Source organism: Phaenicophaeus curvirostris, chromosome 1 (assembly GCF_032191515.1).
Source record: "Phaenicophaeus curvirostris isolate KB17595 chromosome 1, BPBGC_Pcur_1.0, whole genome shotgun sequence".
Classification (NCBI taxonomy): Eukaryota; Metazoa; Chordata; class Aves; order Cuculiformes; family Cuculidae; genus Phaenicophaeus; species Phaenicophaeus curvirostris.
Window position 1 is genome coordinate 197969433 of NC_091392.1, and position 23660 is coordinate 197993092.

Sequence of the window (23660 nt, forward strand, 5' to 3'; positions counted from 1 at the left end):
AATTTCTTCCTAATGTCTAATCTAAATCTTTTCCCCTCCAATTTAAAGCCGTACCACCTTGCCCTATCACTACACAGCCTTGTAAAAAGTCCCTCCCCTGCTTTCTTGTAGCCCCCTCAGGTACTGGAAGGTTGCGCTAAGTTTTCCCCAGAGCTTTCTCTTCCCCAGGCTCAACTCCAACTCTCCCAGCCTGCCCTCATAGCAGAGCTGCTCTATTCCTCTGATTAACCTTGTAACCCTCCTCCGGACCCATTCCAACGGCTCCATATCCTTCTTAAGCTGAGGATTACAGAAATGCACTCCAATACTCCAGGTGGGCTCTCACAAAAGTGGATATATTTAGAGATCTACTTTTTTTCACTGTGAAAAGGATATTTTTCAGGGCAGGGTGAAGCTGAACCAGCTGAAGATGCCAGTAGGTAATGGCTGTGCTGTGACATCCCTTGGTCACAGCTCTCCTCAGGGTACACGCTACCTCTAACAAAACTGGAAATGGGTTTCTAGGTCTCTTTTGAGGGTTATTACTGTTGCAGGGCAAGGTGAGAAGAGGCCAGCAGTGCATCCAGTAAGATACACCGAATCCAGCCCAGGTCTGCAGCTCATGTTGATTAGTTTTATCTCTTTGGAGGACAAAGAACACCTCTCCCAGGCCCACTCTCCTTGGTGATCCCTCAGCAACGTGCCTCCATTCCCTAGGGGCTGGATGGCGGGGGCTTAGGGGCAATTCGACTGCTAGACAAGCTTGGCTGCAAGCTCAGCACACATCACCTCTCTCCTTCACGTTTCTTTGATGGTCTTATGGCTCTCAACCACTTCTGCTCTGGGGTTTGTTCAGGGCTCCATGAAAGAGGGAGTGAGCAGGTCCTGGTGTATCCCACTGCCTCTGGCTCTCACAAAACACATTCCTAAGGGAAAGGTGACCAGCCCCGTGTTAAGAGTGAAGATCACGATGCCCACAGCACCATCTCCAACACCTGCCTGATTAAAAGACACCCTTCAACAAGCACTGTATGGTTTTCAGGACCTATGCTCACACAGATTTAATGAATTATTATCTGTATCTATCTATAGATTTAAAAATCTATACTTTAAATAAAACACAGATTAAAATAGAGAAGAAAGGCAGGGAAGGGAAGGGGCTTCCAGGACTGGATCTCTTTCCAAAGCACAGGATGCTCTGCTGCAGAGCTGTGTTTCCCAACACATGCCAAGTGACGGATCAAACAGAAGACAGGTTTTATCCATTTTATTTAACCAATGAACTTCCTACTGATAACAATGAAAGTAATTTCAGCAAGTATAAATGCGATACAGTTTTAAACAAACCCCATTGTTCCGTACCTATAAATACATTTTTCAAAACCTCATAAAAAGTGCAGATTTATGAATTGCTGTTAAAATGTTAATACGATTCCTTTGTTTAAAAATGCGGTTTTGTCTCTTAACTCACAAAAAAAAAGTTCCTTCTGCATCTGTTCAGATAAATTCAAGTTGGGTAACTTAAAAACTAACAAAAGTCACACACACAAAAAAAATCCATCCCACTAGGTCAGTCTGTCCTCTGCAAAAAAAAAAATAATAAACAAGCAACAAAAAGAAAAAAACAGAAAAAAATTATAAAAGCTGCTGTGGAAACCCACAGTGAGCTCCTAGCAGCTGCCTCACCTTGCAGGCAAACCTCCTGTGACAACACAGAGCCCACGGCATCTCTCCTTCAGGGCAGGTGGTGGCCCACGTGGCAGGACAGGTGACATGCCACCCACCTGCCGGATGCCGTGGGGACCGTGGGACTCATTGATGCTTCCCTGCATCCTGGTGGTGGGAGGGAGCAGCAGGATCAGAACTTTGTCATTAATCCTCCATCCCGAAACACCTGCCTGGCCGTAGCAAGAGAAGGCAAGAAGCAGACAAATGCGGGGCTGGGGCCGGGTACAATTTAGACCCTGGCCAGAGGGTTAGAAGTGGGAGATGCAATGAAACATCCTGCCCCCCGGGCACTGCCCTGCCCTGCCTGCCACCCCAGCCCGCGGACAAGGGGCTCAGGCCCACATCTGCTTTCTTACCCCCAACTTGCTGGGCTCTGCAGACAGCCAATCTAGGCCTAATTTTTGCACTTGAGAGAAGCTCGGAAGTTTTTCAGTTGCAGAAACATCTTGTCCATGTTTTCAGTCCAGTGGCTGGTCTGTCCATCCCTCCCATGCCAGCGAGGCTCACGTTTACTGCCAGTGACCGGCTAGTGGGCACAGGGGGCTGAAACACATGCCAGACCCCAGCCTTCCCAGCATTTGAGTCCAAATGTGACCAAACGCAGGGCAGCCACGCAGCTTGGACCATCTCACTGTGCTTTTTGCAGAGAGGGTCTCAGCTCACCCGTGGTCGAGAGGTCTGCTGGCACGCCTCCCTGTACCTACAGTGGTATTTCATCTACAGCAGGGTCTGTTCAGCAAGAGCAGTTTAAAGTGGCTATGTTTATCAAGTTTGCTACTTTATGAATTAAAAAAAAAGAACCAAAAAAACAAACCCCAACAACTATAAATACAAAGACTCTCACACACCAGACACTTGCAGCCTGCGTGACTCAAAAACCGCATCAATATTCTGTTAAAAAGCTTATTCTACTTAAAACTATACATAGTACAAGAGACCGAAAAGTGGCAGTCGTGTCTGGGCACGCTGCCTGCCCCAGGGTGGCCCACAGTCAGGTGCTTCCTAAAAAAATCAAGGAGTTACAGTAACACGGCACAGGACTGCAAAGCCGATCACAGCTTCTGCTTACACTGCATACAAAGTACCAAGGGGAACACAAAAAAGAATTGGTGTTAATACTGATGGATTAAAGAGTAACTATAAAGATCAAAACAGACGTTCACAGCATGCTACATATATTGCTCACAAACTTTTCTTTTCTTTAAAAAAAAGGCTAATACAAAACAAGGAGTTGGCAGTCTGATTTTCAGTTACGTTGGATAGAAAGATAAAGCATATACATTCATCGTGTGGCTTTCCAGCAAAGGAAGAAAAGGGTAAAACCAAAAGACTTCAAGTTTACAAAATTCCTGTTCTTTTAAGCTACGGTTTATATCCAGTTTCGGTCACAGTCATGAAAATATTTCCGACTGTGTCGCCTTGCAGAGTCCAGGGGCTTTAGCCTAATTATTATTATTTTGCCCCTAAAAGCTGCTGCATTTCTCACCGCCCCAAGCAGGCTGCTCCTCAGCTACCTGGGCATGTGGCAACCAGGCTGGAGGGAAGAGGTTTGGGTTTGGTGGCACAACACAAGCGTGAAGTGGGGAATGAGAAAGTTTTGGACCGTGCACGTTTGGACCTGCTGCTGTCGCTGCCCCACAGATCGCTCAGCTGGAGACACGATGCTTGGTGATTCACCCGTTTTGTCTGTAAGCTCCCTTCAAAGGGCTGATGGGAGTGGGAAAATGTAATTCAACAGCCGCACGGTTTTCTCAGGCAGAGGTAAGCAGCTCCCTTCCCCTGCTCCATCTGTGGAGTAAGGAAAGGGTCCCACGTACTGTCCTACAGAAGCCCTCTGGACACCTCAGAAGAAGGCATCTCCCACCATCTCCCATACACACAGACATACACAAGGACCTCTTGGACACACCAGTGAAGCTTCAACAGACCAACATGTCAACTTTGCCTGTGCTGGCTGTGTCCACTTGACAGCATCCATGGTCTGTACCTTACGATGCTGACAGCGTGGCTTGCTCCTCACAACTAGTATGTTCATTGGCATCTTAAATACCATCTGTAACTACTGTTAAAAACAAGGGCAGACTTCAGATTTCTGTTTTCTATGAGCCCTGATGATAGTCGGTACCCATAGGAACACCTGACCCTGCTTATGTCTCCAGCAGCCACTCTACAGTGAGCATTTAGACTTATCCTGTAGATAAGCAAGAAACCCAAAGCTGCTTGTTCCCAGGGTCAGTGTGTCTGGCTGCGAGGCACCCCAGGAGCTGCCGACCCAATGGCCCTGTGAACGTGCCCAGTACAAGAGGACCTCGAGCCCCTCAAGATGTCCCTCAAAGAAACCTGCACGGCTGAACTGCTCAAGCATGGGGAGTTTTGCCAAAGAAAGCATCTCCTTAGTGCATCCACTGGATTATTACTGTAACTCCAGAGATGGGATGTGACGCTACTGGCAAATGCTGCCTAAATGTTGCAAGCAAGAACTGAGTGTCATCCTTTCAGACCAAATTCAGTATTTTCCTGTCCAGAAATAACCTAATACAGTAGTTAAGTGTTTCTGAACATGAAAAAGAGCCTCTGAACTCAAAAGAAAAGGTGATATAGGAATCTAGCATTGTTTTAAAAGGTAAAGGTTAGGGGGTTGTCCTTGCATGACCGCTCGGGGTTATGAGTTGGGAAGACAGGAAGCACTTAATGCAGGTGGCAGGTAGGAAAATGACAACTTTTGCCCCTGGTGAGCAGCAAAAGGATTAAACGTCTGCAAGAGAGACAGGATGTTTGTTGGGAGAACAGCAGCACGGCCACATGCCAGGAAATGTGCTCTAAAAGATAAATTAACACTGATCAAGATGCTTCTAAAGTTTCCTCATGCTTCTGTGCTCTTCCCATCTCCCACACCTGTGATCTATGCAGTAGGTATGAAATGCTGAATTCATTTTCATTTGGAGAGAAAAGATTTCATTTACAATTCCCAAATGTGGAAAAGCTGGTGGATGCATCTCTTCAGACAAACATAGTACTGGGGGATATTAGGGAGAATAAATCTGAAGTTCAGATGGTGAAAACTGACATTTTTTGTCCAGCTCTTGGAATGATCGCTAATGAGAAACCAATTCTTAAAGCTTTATATTGAGATCAGCTCTGGAAAAGTTCATTTACAATGAATCCACTCCCCACTCCCTCCATTTTGTGCAACATCACCCCTTATTTAAAGTAGAAGGATCCGAACCTCTAGGGAAAGTAACTTGAAATTAGGAAGATTTGGAGTATTTCCTTCTGGGTAAAACTTTTAAGTCTAGACACAAGCTAACCACTTGCTATTGCAAATAAACCTTTCTTGCAAGGTTACAGGTTAAATAACCCATCTCTTTTAAAGGAAGCCAAAATTCTGGAACATGAGCCTGAAATGCATACCTATGTTCATGAAAAAATATACATGCATGAGAAACATTGAGAACCTGTTCTGCAAGAGCAGCAGGTTACAGTTTAACTGCTTTTGGAAAGATTTCTCTAAACCTATATTAAGTCCCCAAAACAATCCATTTCATTAACAATCGCTGCAAATCACATGGATCTGCTACACGTTATTCCTGTAATCTCTATGGAAACTGATTTTATTCAATTGAATTTAGGTGACTAAGTATCTTTAAAAATCTGACTCAAAAATGCAAGTGGGCACCTTGTAGGATTTTGCTAAGTGCCTAGATGCTTAAATTCCTATTGAAATTTAGGCAACTAGCTGCTTTTTCCTAATCCCATGAAAATATCTATCAGCATCACTACAAACACAAATACTTTTACAGAATCTGGTGCTTTGACCTTCTGCACTCAAGTAAAAGAGAAGTAAAATGTTTTCCTTTTTGTTCTGTACTGATCTGTTCTAAATTTAGAGAGACCTATATTTATAATTGTTTACAGTTACTGGTTTTCCTGTCCTTAATTTTTTTTAATACATAGGAAAAGCTGTTAGTGGTGATGCTTTAACTCTTATTGCTGAAAGTACATTCTTTTCAGTATAATGAAGGCTTCAGGACAAAAAAAAAAAAAGTTTCACTTCAGCCTTGATCAAAATAGATCCGTGTACAGCTCACCAAAACTCTCACAGGATACCTCAACACTTGATGTAGCTGCTGCCTGCACAAACTGTACCCTAGTTTAAAATGGTCTCCACTCCTGCATGACGCCACTCTTGTGATGATCAGCTGCAGGCAGAGTGTTCTGGGAAATGCAAATGCTTTTGCCAATCGGCATCTTTTTCGCTTCTCTTTATTACCAAGAAAAAAGATGGAGCAATTTCAGCAAGAATGTACTCTATCCTAATGCACATTTTGAAGTGATTCTGCAATGTGAAGAAGCTGCCCATGCTCAAAAGCTCTGTTCACTACTTACAGCATTCCCTGTGCTAGCTGGTTAATTTGTACCCAACAAGCTCTCTCATCAGCAGACAGGAGACTGTACACTTTATTTTTATGTTGGTCACGGCTGGGATTTTGTGGACTAACATTAATGCTGGTAAATATCAATTCCAATAAAGGAACACAGCAGGAGAGAATCTACATTTTAAACAATCACAGTACTCTTAAGAAGAATATTAATGAACAAAGTGTGAAGATTCACATTCTTGATTGCTTTAAAAATGCAAAAAATCCAAGAACACTTGCACATTAAAATTTGGCACAGCGTGAGCCTAAACCACGCATAGAGTCTATGGCAGAGTCGTCTGACTTTAAACACCTATTCTGAACAAACAGCTATTAGAAACCATAAATCTGAGTATAAAAACTAGGATATAAATTGTTACACTGTCAATGCAATACTTTGAAAAGAATGCCATGTGGAAAACACTTCCAGAAGTTTCATGTTTGCATTTAAAATAAAAAAAACCCATAAAATAGCAAACTACTTGCACAGTGACATTTCCTAGGGCAGAATGTCTTGCAGGCCATATGTGATCTGATATGGCAACTTCAAAAAAAAAAAAAACCCAAAAGAAATAACTGGTTTACAACAAATTTTTATGAAGCAATCCATTTATGGTTTCTGTATTTCAAATCTGCTCATACACTTTGCTCAGAAGACATTTGAGCTGTCAGGTGCATTTCATAAGGAAAGCAGTAAAGGCACTCATGTTTCCAAATGTAAAACTCAACCTACTCTAAAATCTTTGCATTTCTGAAGGGAAACTAAGCTGTCATATTAGCTACCCAAATCTAGTTTCACCTCCTTTCCAGAGCTCTGCTGTGCTTCTTGAGAACCACTTGACTTTTCAAAGCAAAGGAATTTAAAGTAGTACTGTACAGTTCCCATCACTTGAAAAAAAGCGGAAGTATTGCATGAAAACCTCTCTCAGCAGAACTGTTCTGTGCATAAAGGCCATTAGATATGGCCACTGCAGTCACAAGAGGGAGGAAAAAGGATCAGAACAGCTTAGAAAGTTAATCTAACTTCACACATACAAGCGCCTCAACACTTCTGAGAAATCTTTGCAGTTAGCTATACAAGATAAATAAATCTGATGTTTTACCCAATGCTCCCTCTAGAAGAGAGTCTGATGCTGTCTATTGGGTAATTTTCTAAATAGCCAACATTATGTTAAAAAACAAAATAAAATTACAATTTCTTCCTTGCAAGGTTTTCACATGCAGAGTCTGCAGTCTGAAAGTGCAGAAAAGTGTACAATCATTAGCTTTCCAATCTGGAACAGACAGATAAAGTGAAAAAAACAACATGCGAAGTCACAGCAAAGTATCAGGAAAAGGGAAGAAAAAACTAACTTTACTAGTGTACTGGTCCGTGATTTTGTCAAAGAAAAGTCTTAAAATACGACTGATTGATAATATATTTTTAAACTATTCTGCAATCACCAGTGGAAAAAAATCCTGTATTAACTTCTACAATCCAATAGAACATTAAAAATAAACCTATCCAGTTAGTTTTGAATGTATGCAACATAAATAAAGGTCACCCTCCTCAAAGAAATGTGAAAAGTCCAAACCAACAGACAAAAGTTGAAGCAGTGACAACTTGCATCCTACCGGGTAAGTTTAAGCATCTCTTTAGGCACTTCACTGGTTCATTAAATGCAATACAAAATAAAGCTATAAATATCAACATTTTGTGCTCTTAAAAATTAGTCAAAAGCAACAGAAAACAGCACAAAAGTGTGACATTTTTGGCAGCTTATTTCTTCCCTTCCCCAATATTATCGGTTGTCTAAGAATGCTTTGTTTTGGGGATGCTTTGGCATCTCAGTATCAGGTTGTCTTAAGCCATAAAAGCTAAAACAAAACTGCTAGGCCTTAGACAATAAAGAAATTTGGTTTTAAAATTTCTTTATGGCTATATATGAAGGACACTTTAGCAGTGGCATGACAGGGAAAAAAGCTTGCTTTCTTTTTAAATATTGCACTTTTCTTTTGTTCACTCACACTAATGCATAGAAACTTTTAAAACTTTGAATATTAAAATTTCATGCTATGAAAAAGTTATGGGAAATAAATTTCTATACATCCAATACAAAAGAACAGATATGCTAGCCTTCCTTTACTTTCCTTAATTAAAACATTGAGAAAGAAGAGAGTGCAAAAAAACCCACAACCTTAGTTTTGGTCAGCCTGTGTATTAACTTTATAGGTGCCAACTAAACAAATTGCAACATGTGATGAGCATGGATATTGTAAGGATAACTGAGGGTGACTGTCAGTAAAACAAGATTACGAATGACTGAAAAACAGTAAGTGTGGCCAAAACGGCAAATCATGAGGCCTCTTCTCATAGGAAGGGGCACGACAAAGCAGATGAATTTAGCACTTCAGTAGCATGCTGTAGGATTTATCACGACTAAATTCACATTAAAGTGTGCTCAATGTGTGCACTCACATCTCGCATCACCTTCAATTGCTGTAGTAAGACAGTGACTGGCAAGCAGTCTCCAGGAGACACAGAAGAATCCAGTGAGCAATTCAACGCAATGCAGCCCGCGTGTCTCTGTCACGAGTCACGACATGGTGGTACGTTCTCAGGACAGGCAGAACTGATCTTCTGCTGGACTCCACTAATCTGGAAAATGATTGCTTGGAAAAAGAAGTCTCTAAGCACTTTACTCCCGTGCTTAAAGAACAAAGCGCTAGGATTGGATACAATAAAAACAGTTTCAGGATCCTGGCCACTGTGCAGAAATCCAGCCGGAAACAATGCAGAGTAGTGCTCCTCAGTGTTACTTTTGTAATCATTAGTAATGTTAAGCATCAAGAAAATAAAACACGTCATTGCACATTACAGCCGTCAAGAAGTACGGCTAAACTTTGACACTAGAGAATCGAATAACCTGATGCTACATCACAAACAGCTTCTGGTGTGTATCTATTTCAAAAGGTCTTTACATACTCAGTAAAAACTCCTTTACTCCTGCTCAGCGACTGCTTCAGGTTAAGTGACGAGTTATGGCACGAAGGGCATACAGAAGTTCAGCTTGCATACGAGCTTCCATTAGAAGCAGATTGACATGAACCTGTTAAAAATAAAATCAGCCATTTAGTTCACCTCTGAATGCAACACCGTTTATTCATTTAGGCTAAAATTTCTAACCTTTAGTGAAGTACCACTATGAAAAACTGTCCTTTCTCCCTGTACCCTCTGCAGGACTTCAGTTCCTCTTGAGACAGCTGTGTAGTATGCCAGTACTTGACCACATCTTAGGACTGCAGGAAACTAGCCTAAACTGCTGCTTTAAGCCATCTTCCATCTGCGAAATCCCAGCAGAACCATTTTTGTATCCTACTGGTACTTATTCTTTACAAACTGTACTTTCTCTTTACTATCACCTTTGACCACTAGAAACAGTTTACATGCCAGATCAGCTAGCAGGCACACAAGTACCTGAAGACACATTGACATTTTTAATGAAGAAAAACACTACTGACTTTTTTTTATGTGTATATATTTTTTATATATATATATATAATATCATAGAATCATAGAATCACCAGAATATATATATATATATAATCCCAAGTATTGGCATAGTTGATCACTTCCACATTCCCATGTTTATCCACTTTTCTATTACAGTTGTCAGCTCAATTTTATGGAGAAATCACTCAAAATAAAAATAATAAAAAAGAATCAGTATACCCAGTACACCAACATGTATTTTTGTAGAATTGATATCTAACACTCCATGAATTCATGTCTTCTGTTTCTCTCTGGTTAAAACCAGTTCGTTTGACAGATACTGACATTTTTACTTGTCACCGTATTTTCATTTTTAAACAACAAGGTGCTCAGTCTGGCTTTGAAATACGTACCTTCTCCGAGTGCTTGAACTGACGCCAGTAACTATCGTACATGCGCTTGGTAGTTCTCTCTGGGTAGCAGGTCACTGTCTTTATGTAAACCTTCAGGCTGCGTTCAAGTAACTGATTAACTTCTCCATAATCATAGTCATCATACCTAAATAACACAGGCAATCACTCTGTTGGTTCTAAGTTTTTAAAAGCATGGGGTTTTGCACCATTATGTTCTTAAGTTTGGGAATTGGCACATTTATTACACATGCTAGAAAACCACCTGCTAACAGAGGATCTGAAAGACTCAGTACTAAAATAATGTCTTTTCTGAACAAAGGATACAGAAGGGGACAGGCTGCCTTGAGGGAAGGCATTTCTGTAATAGTTTCCATCCTGATTCATAATCATTCTCTCCACTAGAAGCAAAAGTTATACTGATATGTCAGCAAAATGACTCTAACTTCCAGACTGACTTACACTCAGCAACACCCCCACTTTAACATTCAGAGCCTAAAATCGTATTTTTCACATGGTTCATTTTTCATTCTCTTTACACAGTTTAAAATGCACTAAGCCAGGGGATTTCCACCCATACCTGATTCCATACATACAGTGGACATAGTTAAATAAAGCTCTTCTTAACATAGTTGTATCAACATCTTCATGTGTTGCCATAGTGTTATACGTGAGGTTATATACCATCCGAAACTTCTCATCAAGGAGATGCCCAATATCAGAATAAAGCCTGTTTACGAGGGAAAAGCCATGATTTTCCCAAGTATAGTCCTGCAGGAAGAGAGGGAAATAGATAAATGTACAAGTGAAGTCCCTATATAATCCTCTCTATAGCTCAACAGTTTTTGTTGACTGCTAGTAATAACTTTACTGTCTTCAAAATATTTGCATTTTCAATCCTTCATTCATATCACCTGCTCCTTCTCCCAGGCTTCTTGGCAATGAATACCATACCACAACACTCCATCTCCAGACAGATATCATTAACCTACAGGAGAAAAAAAACCAAGCTTCTCCTGAAGTGTTGAGGCAATTTCCCAGTCTGCTGTGCCACTCTGACCAGCGTCATGTGGCATGGGCCCATAAGTTTTACAAAAATGTTCCCCTCGGAGGCTTTGAGGCTTAGCTCTGATCTGAGATGGAGTATTTACTTCCACCCAGGATGTATGCTCATTGGGTAAAGTGCTGAACCATCCTTGAACAAATTAATTAAAATCCAGCTGCTTCAGTCTTAGAGAAGCACCTGGATTGCCAGGATAAAAGCTTGCCTACTCATATTAGGAACGGGAAATCTTTGCAGCACGGTGGCACAGCATCAGCAGCACAAAACAATCCTTTTTCAGAGCAGCGAGCACCCACTCTCCACACTATCATTATACAGATGTTAGTTTGCCCGCACCCTTGGCAAGTCTCCAATCATTCAAAAACCGAGGCTATTCTTACAATCAAGGGCAACATCTCCACATCCTTCCTGTGTCTGGCTGTCTTCAAAAGGTATCGCTGTGCAAGGGTCTTCACCCAGGCACTTCAGAGCACGTCTACCAGACTGGCCCCTTGATTAGGATGGTGGGGAAGAGAATGTTGGGGAATATTCAGATGCCCAACAGAGGCATTCAGAGACATCTGAAACACACCACAACATCACATTTGGCCTCCAGCTGCCAGTTCAAAATGCTGTAAGGCTCGTGAGACATGGGCTGTACCTACCAGCCCTGCACAAGTGTCCAGCACACACCGGGCACCACAAAAGCCTCTGAAAATCATAAGCCCCAGGAGTGGGCAAGTGCTATTTACTAACAGCAGTTGATCCATACTAACAATGAGAAAGGGATAACAAAAGTTTAAAGACATACCATTTTCTATTACTAAATTTACACACACAGAGAAAAGGCAGTCTTGTTTTATCAGAATAAGGATCAGATTTATTGCAGGGTTTTGGGATGCTACTGCAATTTAAATAGCTTTTACAGCAGAGCATCTAGGAGACTATATACATCTAACTGGTGAGGAGTTGGACATACTAATAAAGTTAAATTATCAAGGTGACTCCTTTAAATGTAGGCCAGAAGCTGTCCTATTTATTCAAGAGCAGAGATGTTTTAATTCCAATTTTAACTTCTGTAGAGCTTTTTTCCATGGCTGCCTGCTACTCCTAAAGTAGTTAAGCAGAATGTTTGATTTAAAGGCACTGACTAGCTTATTCTTTTTGGCAATATCTACCCACTTCAGGCACATATAAAGACTGCAGAATAAATTATCCAGATCAGCAGAGACCACTATACAGCTAAACACATTTCCTGAGAGTGAGGAGACTATTTTACAGTCTTAGACACATCTTCTGACCATGGAGTTCTCCTGCACCCATTATTTTTTAAATTAATGTTCTCTGATTTGGTTTAATATTTGTTCTATTGCTTACAATTTATTACTAGACTGCTGATTAATCTACTCTACGAGCTGGAACAGAACCACATAGAATGTCCCTCCTGTTATAAATACTATGAAGAAGCTGATAAATCTAGTCATGGAAAAAGATGCCAATGTGCAAGACAATACACAGGTCAAATGTACACCTAAAATATATTTAAATATAGCCAAAAATTTTGGCAATCACATTTAAGAACTTCTTTTCTTTTCTGACATTCAAAGTCCAGTGATTTGATCCACATAACAGCATGATTCTTATCAAATTGCCGTCATAGACACATACATCTATGTGTTGAGAACCACTGAACAGAGAAATTGATAAAATGACAGTGGATTTTTTCTACAACATCTGGAGGGATGGAAAATAAATTCCTTCTTTTCTACCTTTCACTTTCATTCCATATTACAGTTTTCAAACATTAATTCTAGTAATAATTTGAGTAAGACTGAAAGCTATTTGCACTGTAGTAAGATATACAAACATTCTTTGGGTGAATGCACTTTAAAGAGATGGTACCTGAGCTCTGAATGTTGGCAGATGGTCTTCTCCTCGCCTTGCAAAGTCTTTGTACCCAAATCCAGGATCTTCAATATAGCGGGAGACATCCATAGAAACTATTTCATCATCAAATGCTGTGAATTGAACGGCAAAATGTTTTGCTTTAGGCAAGCATGTGAGTCAGTGCTGACTTGCAGCTACCACTCTACCGTTAGACTGGAGAACAATTTTAGAAGCTGTGCAAAGGAAGAGAGCAGTATGATGGAAAGAAATACATCCCAAACTGCTTGTTTGGGATCCATGCCTTTTATTCAGCAAACTAAATGTCAACCTACACCAGACATCTAATGAATTTCTACAAAATAGGAAGAGATGAGCTAAACTTCTGCTTAGAGCTGTGTTTTTAGCCCTGCTGACTTCTGAGGGAGGCTGCATATCTTAAATCAGTAAGATGAATCCCATTCATAAAGTTATCACACTGGGAAAAGAAACAGAAAAATGTACTCTTGACAAGAGGATTGGCATGCTGAGCACATTTGGTGTCAGGAATTACACCAGCTCTGCTCTATAACCCAGAGTATGAGCAACCAGAAAGCAATGCAATACTCCACTTGTAAACATCAGTTGAAGATTATATGAAAGCAAAGAGGTCTACAGTGCATCAGGCTGAAATTCTGCCAGAAGCTCTAGTAACTAGGCATCTTCAAAGAGCTCCAAAACATGTCACTAAGCAAGCGCAGGTTCTCTATCAGGGATCAATCTTTCCCTCCCGAGTAAACAGGTGGCTTGATTGTGTAACTACCTCTGCAGAAGTTGACTACTGCATAGTTGACTGCATTTGACCCTGATGTTAAAATCCTGGCTCACCTCCACATGCATTGACAGAACAGCTGCCATATGTCCACTGCTAGCACCTTGAAAAGTCAGTTAATCAAAGAATTGCAGAAGTGCTTTATCTACTCTTTGCCTCATTAAACAATCAAAACATAACTGTGTAGGAAGAAGCTCTCACAGCATATGCTACAGCAAATCCTCAGCAAGAATAAAAAACCTGCACACATACACTCCTCTCCCCGGCAAAGACCAAATTTCATGCAAGGGTATAGGCCCAACACACACAGACTCAACTCAAACCAGCAAAAAGTAAAGAGGGAGGAAAGCCAACAAAACTATCAGCAACTCCATTTAAAAAACATTCTGTCCCAAATAACGCCTCTTCCTTATATGCCTGAAGTTGCAGAGATTCATGGAAATCCCAGTGTGATCATGAAACCACAGTGGGTGCCAGTTTATCTGCCCCATTGATACTGTTTGACCAAAGAAAAACAGGAGAATGGACAAGGTTTATTTCTTAAAATCCAGCTCTGATGTTGCTGATGTATCTTCTTTCAGAGAGCCTCCATGTCCCTAGAGAGCCACAAAACAATCTCTCTGCCAATCCTCAATACGTTCTTCCTCCCTTTTGGGCTCAGTGCATACCCTCAAACAAAGATCTAAATTCACAAAGAACAGTGTTGGTACAATGCGAAGATTTTATGGGCCATTTAAAAAGACACATGGTACAATCCTCAAGTTGCCTCTCCTATAAAGATACGATTGCAGACTGATTATTTTAACAGTATAATTTCTTTAAATATTTTCTTTGGAAAAAAAGCTCTTGCTGTCTATGGGAAAAAGATTTCACTGTATGGTTTGTTATAGAATAAGGCCTTCAAAGCACATAAAAAGTACTGGAAAAGCTCAGAATTTTGAACATTATGTAAGAATAAAACAAAAGCTATGAAATCTCTGTCACTACACAGGCAGTGGAACAGCACAGCAGTATGATCACTCAAAAAAGGGAAGCTAGAGATGTCCTTTCCAGTTGAGAAGTAATTCAAATGGTAAAAAGCTGAGTCTCATTCCAATCTATTTCCTGAAGTAAATGCATATCACACTTATGAATGTCACTGAAGTTCTAAGCACTGTGGACCCTAAACCTGGGAAACATTATTGATTAGTTACATTAATGAATTAATTTGAAGACACACAGCATGTAAAGAAAGAGAAACATACAAACAACTTTTTAAAGAAATCTATAAGCTTTTTTTTTTTTTTAATATATAGAAGTGAAATTTCAAGTAGCTAAAAGGATGGTGTAATTTGCCAGTCAAGAAATCTTAAGCAGATGAAGCAAGTGACAGGATCACCCCTACTACGCTCCTACTAGACCAAGTGCCAGAATAAAGAAATGGACAAACCCGAAGTTGTGGTCACTGAACTGGCCTCAAGTGTTTGGTTCGTACAAAGCACAAACAAAACAGAACTCAAAAAGCACAAATACCTCCAGTAATTACTAGCAGACTCTCCTTCTTCTCCTTTTCAAAGCGAGTTGCCATTTCTTCCTGAGAGGCTTCTTCATCCTCTTTATCTTCTTGTAGCCTCTTCATCCTTTCCATTAGGGCCTCCAGCTCGCTTAAAGAATCTGCAATCTGCAAAAACACCATGACATTCTGGAAAATCAGAAGATAGACAACGTGTGTCATCTTCAGATTTCATGCTCAACAATAAACGTTCTCAAAATCAGGTAGCAGCAGCAAACACGAAAACTCAAGCCAGAATGCAGTTTGGCACACACAGCATAGACAAACAGCTTCCAGACAGTGAGAAGAAGGGAGCTGCTAAGTGTTACTTTATCCTATTGCAGTAATCTATTGCAGCGGGATTAGCAGCGGAGGAAGTGATGGTTGAATGTGGAAACCATGGTTACTTATACTATATATACTGCACTGTGTAGATGGCTAAGGGAGAGCTATCTGTGTGCTCTACATGTATCAGAAAACAAATTTTAATACTGAAGTGACTTACCTCACTCTATCAGTAATGCAGAATACATGTCCGAACAGATACAGTGAAACACAATACAGAGACAAAAAATCAGTGCTTTCTTTTTCTTTTCATTTCTTTTTGTTACACATGATCAAAATAACCATTATGTTGACCCTTTTTCTTGAGGTTTTTTTTTCTTGTGAGAGAAACAGGTCTCTGTACTAGAAATACATCAAAGTTTTGAGGTTCCATGATCTGCACTTAAAATTCAAATTTTTCGTAAGATAAATTGTTTGTTTTTTCTTTTCCTACTTTTCCTTTTGAATCTGTTCTTCTGCCCATAGCTGTAATTGTTTTCTAGTGTCCCACTGACTGCTTAACAAGTAGCACAGTCACCCTCTGCCCTCTACAAACGGGGAATAAGACACTCCAGTAATATGAACTAGCGTGTCTTCCTTCAGCCCAGAAATGTAAGACATTGCAATTGAACTGATTGATCACATGTTCACAGTGCACTGCTAATTTTAAAAAATATATCTAGTCACTCTGCTCATAATCCCAATCTTCCATCAAAGGTGATGAGGCCAATTCATCAATCGGCATTAATTCAAGGATGTGTCTTCAAGCATTATAGAGCCACTGTCAGAAAAAAAATTCCACATTTAAATTAATTAACTAGTAATCAAAGTTCTCTGTTGGTTGATTCAAGACTGGAACACCAGTGTGAAGAATTAAGTAATTTTATTTCAGACATTTCCTCCCATCTGCATGGAAGTGTTTGAGAATTGACCTGTTTTTTGATTGTAGGCCTTGAACTATTGTGGCTTCTGGGTTTTTTTCCCATTTCGTTTTTCATTCCACATGTTAGGAACATGCGTGACAATGCTCCAGTCAGCAATACACTACCTGAAGAAACTGAGACTTCAAGCTTTCAGATGAAAGCAAAGTTTTAGTCTTGCGCAATGGGTTGTGAGATTAACTATCAAAATCACGTTCCTCTGACTACTATCCCCCGTTTCAACATGGCTTTCAACAGATCACACTGCAAGCTGCTGGAGCTAATTTAAGAGTTATCAGATGCAAGCTTTCCAATAAAGTAGACAAAAACTTTCACACTACCCTGAAATTTAAACAGGAAAGAATGGAAGCAAGTTTTCTAATGCAAAACAGAGGCAAGTAAAAAAAGAATCTTTTTGCAACACTAACCCCAAAGTTGCTACTTGTGAGGGATGCATTTTCTATGTTGTTGTCATTGGCAAGATCACAGACACAGAAGTTGTTGACTGCGATAATTCTGACTCCGTTAGATGTATCCGGATCTCTCTCTGGATTAATGCCACTACCAAATACAAAACTTGCCAAGGCATGATAATGTGCCAGCAGGACAACAGCATGCACCAGTTCAGGAAGAGACCAATTATTTTCCCCAGTCTTGACAAGTTTCTGAAATGAGAATAAAAAAAGTGTAAACATAAAATCTCTGTTGGCCTCCAGCTTTTCTATAAAACACTATGTATTTTAAAAAGGGATCAATTCCTTTTTTCCAGTTAACACCATAATCCTCTTGCACACAAACTCATGCTAGATAAAAAAGACACCTAATATATTACCTCTTTCCTTTTGCGGTTATTTCAGCCAATGCTATTCCTAAGGGGTAAATCTTGCTGGCTTTGTCACACAGAATTTATTGGCTTTTCCAATGCTCTAGTACTTCCCTGATATTTTAATTCAAGGTAACAAAGCCTAACCAGACACTTGGGTAGTTCTTATTACTGGGCATTTACTGCTAACACAGGGCATGACTTAACAGGTACCTGAATGTGCTCTTTCGTGATGAGCCAGGGTCGGTGTGCAAGGAGTTTGTTTATTTCGTTCAGATTTTTCAGTCTTTGAGGAATGTATTCTAAACCATTCAACCACTCTGCAATCCCACCAGTCTTCAAAAACTCATCAACGTGCATATTTATTAGGTAGGAACACTGATGTCTGGCAGCAGCCTGGAATGTTTAAACACAGAGGGAAAAGGGAAGCACATTAGCATGTCATCCGATTTTGCTGCAGATGGAAGACAGGTTGCTAACACAAAACAAAAAACCAGTTTTGTTCTGAAGGGCCATGTTTCATATTGCAAAGCATTGCTATATAGTACAGAGGTTTCTCCAATAAAAGTAAGTTTAATTCCTTTACTCTGGATCACAGAATCTAATTTAGGTGGGAAGAGATCTCTGGAGTACATCTGGTCCAACTCTCTGCTCACAGTAGGGCTGAATTCGATCTGGTTGCTCGAAGCCTTGTCTGGACCAGATCTCCATCCCTGAAGATCACACAACCTCTCTTGGACCCTGTTGCAGTGTCTTAACATCACCATGGTAAAAATTGTTTTCCCAGTATCCACCTGGAATTTGTTGTGACTACCGTCAATCACATCTCATCCTACTGCTGTGCACTGATGGTTAAATACCCAGAAATAAGATTACACACTTTAAACTGCTCTCTGTAAAACCTCACTCTCGTGGGCACATGAGAAGTGTATTGCTGTGAGAACTGCTAGTTGTCTTTTTTCACTGAAAACCTTCTGGCTAGACATGGTTTATACTGATGAAAATCAACTAAAAATTACACTGCCTGCCGAAGAATCACTCTAGTCTCTCCTTTCTAAAATACTCCTTTAAAAAAAAATAAAATACAAAGGTCAAGGTTGCAGGAGAAAACACATTGTCTCTTATTACTTACCATTATAGCAATGTAGTGCCTATATGGCAAAGGAAGGGGCCCATCCATGCGCAACATATAGAACTGGCTGCGGAGGAAAGACTCCAGGTACTGAGAATGGATACTCATGACCTGTGTGATGTTGTCCAGGCGACCGGATGTAGAATACTCTTCCACAAGAAGATTAGTACGTTCATCCAAACCATTTGCTTGCATAACCTTAAAAATAAGATGGACAACTTAATAAAGAGATTTTCTCCAGCTTTAGCCCTGGAGAGAAACACATTGCAGTATGAAAGCTTTGCTTGTGTACTAACTTAAAAGCAACGCAGGAGATCTGGTTGTCTATTTGTAAATCTACATGCCTGCATGAGTGCAAGCACACACATACAGGTGCTACTTGTGCAGTGAGAACTGAAAAGCACTTTACACTGCACCTCTGTTATTTTAGTATGTTTCTATGAAAACCAGAAAAACATTTTTGCGTAGACTGGTGCAAAATGGCTAAACTTGCAGATGCTTAAAGTCAAATCTGTAGGAAGAGCTGGATGTAAGCAAGAGCTAAATGGAAAGTAAAGTCTTTATGGAAGTCAGCCTGTACAGACACACACCACCCAAGCATTCAGACCTAAAACCAGTTTCAAAATTAATGAAGAGGAACTGGGTTATGTAACCAAATTATAGAAGCAGCCTGGCAATCTACCCCTTCTGTGGTGGTGTAATTGAAGAGGAGATCAAATGCTAATTTGTCCATAACATTCAAGTATTATTTAGAATAGGAATTTAATGCTTTCTTTAAACAAAAGCTGTTCTTTAATTATTCCATCCAATCCCAACCTTGGGCACAAGATGAAATGAAACAGCAAAAGAGTAAGTAGCTCTTACACTGCAAGCCCTGACACAATATTAGTGCTATTACTCAGTGTTTATCACCCAGAACAGCCATTCTGAACATGTTCACCACCGAAGTTACAAGCGCAAGACCAGAATACTCAGTATTTATTCTGAAACTGCACAGTATTAAACCAGTCAGCTTACTACTGCAAACACCATGACATGAGAAAACATTTTGCCTGTTTTTTAGCTGCACATGAAGACAGAAAGTGCTCAAACACAACACTTCTGCTAAAATATTCTATATATAGTATGTTTTCCTTCTTTCTGATAGGCTGACGAACGGACGTTGTCTCATGTACTTTTCATGAAGTCTTATACAGAAGTTACATACAAAGAAACATCATCAACATAACACACTTTCACTTCTCATCACCATACTTCCCTGTTTTAATTTGTGGGCCCAGAAAGGGAAGAAGCAGCTATGCAGTTAGGCTCTGTAATTTCTATATGTGTAGCTCTTCACTATTACAGCTTTTCTTTGTTTCTCAGCTTTCTTTAAAAACGCTTTTACCATCGGAAATTTATTCACATAGTAGAGAACATTTTATATTACTTTTTATGGCACATCCCTCACTCTACTCTAAGGGTTCCCCTTTATTCTTCAGCAAGTATATCTCCCATGAATTTAAGAGATCTTTAACTCATTTAGTAGTTTCTTGGTGAAATCATACTTTTTCTGTCTCTTGTAAGGTTTCTAATCTCTTCCAGCTTGTCAGAAGCTTTTCTTTGTAACAGTACAAGTTATGGAGAAGAAATTCTGCTGACAAAACTGAAATATAATCCTGTAGGATTGCACTGTTGCTATGTTAGGCAAGACAATACGCAGCATTATTGCTTCTGAGATTTATCTTCACCTATATTATTATCCTTTTCATATTGTATATGTACTTCCTCCTGATTTATTACCATCCACGGATTTGTAAACATGTTTGGTTTTTTTTTATTCTGCTTGTAAAGCCTTATGACACTTTAACAGGAACCTTTAAAATTAATTTGTTATTGCTCTGTCCATATTCCTTCCTTTATGACAATAAAGCAGGCTTTGACATGAGCAGCGTTATTATCAAGATTTGTGAGACATTCAATATGTTACTAATCTACATCCTTCCTTTCCACTGTACTATTTCATGCCAAGGAATGGGGGAAAAGGTAGTTACTTGCTTAACAAACTACATTTAACATTTGCTTGCATCACTGAATAGAAGTTTTATCCATGCATGTGGAAGTTCCCTTCTTCTGTGAGTTTAACTGCTGGAGTCACTACTTTTTTTGAGCTACTCAGTGATTCCTCTGGCACCCTTGGCTAGTGTCTTTACCAGGTGCATCAGCTGTGAAATAAACCCATTAACAATTCTCTCAAAATAGAAGAAAAATAAAGTAATTACAATGTTTGGCATCACAATTTCATCTTGTGTTTCATACAAAAGGGAAGTCCTCTTCACAAGTTTAGCTGCCTGAAACTCATTGTGCTCCCGTCTTCCCAAGCCTAAGAGACTCTTTTTGAACCCTCTTCCTTTTTTGCTTCGTCATGTTTTCTTGTTGCCAGCCTTTACATTTCCTCTATTGGTTTTTAGATTCAAACCTTGCTGGTGTATATACTTAGAGACATTCAGAGAACAGCAGCTACCTCATCTTTCAAAATGTCTTTTTAGCCCTTCTAGCATTTGAGTTTTCTGCCCTAACAACTACTTAAAACAAAACAAAACAAAAGTCCTGATTTTATAGTTGGCCATTCCAAATAATTAATTGATCAATAAATAACACTCTGTGATCATAGAATCATAGAATAGTTTGAGCTGGAAGGGACCTTAAAGATCATCCAGTTCCCAGCCCCCTGCCATAAGCAGGAACAACTCCCACTAGATCAGGCAGCTGATGATTGAGATCAGGAGAACACCACCACAGTGAAGTTTCTACTTACTGTAGCAAGCTGCAAATCAAGGCTTAAGTTGAACATTAAATCATGGGCAAAAAAAGATTTTCAAGAGTTTCAAGTCAGACTGCACCTTTCAACCATAAATTCTCTCAGAACCACAGTTACAGTCTAAGGAGTTAGCCATATTTTCAGGTGCTCTCAAACTGAAGGTCAGACATTGCCCTGAGAGTTATATAATCATACTGCAACAACACTGTGTAGGCTTCCCATTAGGGCTGGCATTAAGAGTTGTAAGTCATCATCCCCCAAAAGAGGAGCAGAGCTAGCTGGCACTCCCAGCTGTCTCCCCAAAAAGATGACAGAAAAGATGTCAAACGGCACCACTTGTGTGAAAGGGCAGGGTGGTTCTTACCGACTGCAGCCTGCCCTGGAGAAATCATTGCTTTTGCTCGTAAAGTGGCTTATCTGGGCACCACTGGGCAGGCAGGATCATAAAATCACCCTTCAGGATTTCCATTTAAAATCTACCATCCGTCCAGCCCAGCTAACTGCAAACTTACTTCATTCTCTGGTATAAAGGCACTTGGTCCTCTTGTCAATGGCGGGGAGACTTGGACTCTTTTTTCCTGCAAAACAGCCATATAATTCAGTCAGCATCAATAATTACACATAAACTTGCTTTATCTCGAGAGATGAGATCTTCAGGGCCTGGATTTGGTTCTCTTCCCAGGGCCAGCCTTCACTGAGGAGGTAAAGCCATCACAACGCATTGGTTAGATCAGCTTTGCATCCCCTGTATTTCGTGTGAAAGAACGGCATCAATTTTAGCAAGGGATAAGACAGAAAAAAAAAATCCCCCATATTTAATCCTGATAGCTTGAATATACATAGACAACAGCAATAAAACATATGGCATGAAGCTAAAATTAGCCGTTTACCGGACTGAATAGAAGTTCTGAAAGCAGAGGGGGAAAAAAGCCATGCACGGGAAATTATAAGCAAGATGTTGTTTTCTTTGGTATCAAAATCTAATGAGATCCTCAGTGTTGAGAAATGCGTAAGCAACTTTGTGTGCCAAATACTGCCATGAGAAGCACAGTCCACACAAGCCAGCAAGACCCAGTTAAAGACTTGTCCTTGAAACCCTATGAAACGTCCGCCTTGTGCAGCAGCCAAGCCTGGAGGAGAACCCACATGTGGTTCAAACTTTGGTGTGCAAGCCCAGCTAGAAGTCATGAAACACCCGTTGAGGATGATATATTTAGTATGTATGAGTCTGATGGCACAGCAAGAGCCAGTGGATTTTTCTGATTTATTAGGGATAAGAAATTGAACTAAGATAAACTTTGGAGGCTTCCACAGCGTGGCCACTGCCAGCCAGAGGAGTGAAGGTAACCTGGGGAGGCTATGTTCTCTATTTCACCAGGGGCAGAACTAGCACTGTCCACATCATTGCTGAACAACATTGGTCCAACCTCCTCTTAAAGACCCTCCTGGAGGTCTCTCTGTCACCTTGGGTCATTTATTTCAGTGACTAACTTTTCCGATTGTTAGAAAGTTTTCCTAATACCTAACCTGAATTTCCCTTGCAGTAATTTAAAGCAGTTGCTCCTTTTCTCCTTTTCCTCTTCATGGTTACATTGCACCTACCTGGAAACTCTGGCTGCACACTTTCTCAAGTCTCTAATGGCACCACAGCATTGGTGGCTCTTAATAAGTTATCCATCAACAACAGTTTCAGATTTGCACACTACATATTTTGTGCCCCTAACGTAAAAGTCTAAGGTTTTCCATAACAAATTACCTTTAAATACCTCTACCAGGGGGCTTAAGCTTAACTATCATGCGCGTGAACAGTAGTGACAGTCCCAGAAGGAGCATGCCACCCATTTCCACACAGGAAAATGAAGCCACTAGAGCTGCGTAACTACTGTTCTGCTCCTTAAAAACATCCTGTCCTTTATAAATTAGATTATGAAAAACACGTAAAAAGCAGCAGCAATTATTCAGGAAAGATGTACCAAAGCAAACTCTTGAAGGATAACTATATTTGTGATTTTGGAATAATTAGCTGCTGAAAGATGCAGAAGCCCAGCAGCCAGGAGACAAGTTACTGCAAACGCTGCCTGCTGCCACAGCCCCAAAATCTCGTAAAATATTTCATATGATTCAAATGTACTCAGTAAGAAGAAAGGGTGTAGAAAGACTAGGTATCTGTACATGCACCCCCTTCTTTGCAAAGCTACACAAGGCACAAGAACACATCTTCTAGCTTTAAATACACAGTCTTCACAGCAGCCAGTAATTTCTGCCAACATTACAAAAAGATGCGCTTTCCAAGATTCCTATTAAGGTTGCATTTGACTTGTGTTATGAAGGATATTATTTGAAACCTTCATTTCATACTGAATAATCTGGAGGAAGCAGCTTGTGC

At 40.2% G+C, this 23660-nt stretch overlaps 1 protein-coding gene across 2 annotated transcripts in view; it reads right to left on the minus strand.

Moving 5' to 3' along the window:
• Positions 1-1231: 1231 nt before the first annotated feature.
• Positions 1232-23660, minus strand: part of SESN3 (sestrin 3) — a 48732-nt gene continuing 26303 nt past the window's right edge. Inside the window, exons 2-10 of one of the 2 annotated variants that reach the window (XM_069883408.1) lie at positions 21787-21852; positions 18475-18672; positions 17556-17738; positions 16948-17184; positions 15257-15404; positions 12952-13067; positions 10588-10778; positions 10011-10155; positions 1232-9214 (exon numbers count right to left, since the gene is read on the minus strand). In XM_069883408.1, the coding sequence (XP_069739509.1) occupies positions 9128-9214; positions 10011-10155; positions 10588-10778; positions 12952-13067; positions 15257-15404; positions 16948-17184; positions 17556-17738; positions 18475-18672; positions 21787-21852 (1371 nt within the window). In that variant the 3' untranslated portion in view covers positions 1232-9127. Of the gene's footprint in view, positions 9215-10010; positions 10156-10587; positions 10779-12951; positions 13068-15256; positions 15426-16947; positions 17185-17555; positions 17739-18474; positions 18673-21786; positions 21853-23660 lie in introns of both variants that reach the window. The other variant, XM_069883407.1, reaches the window with a different exon arrangement.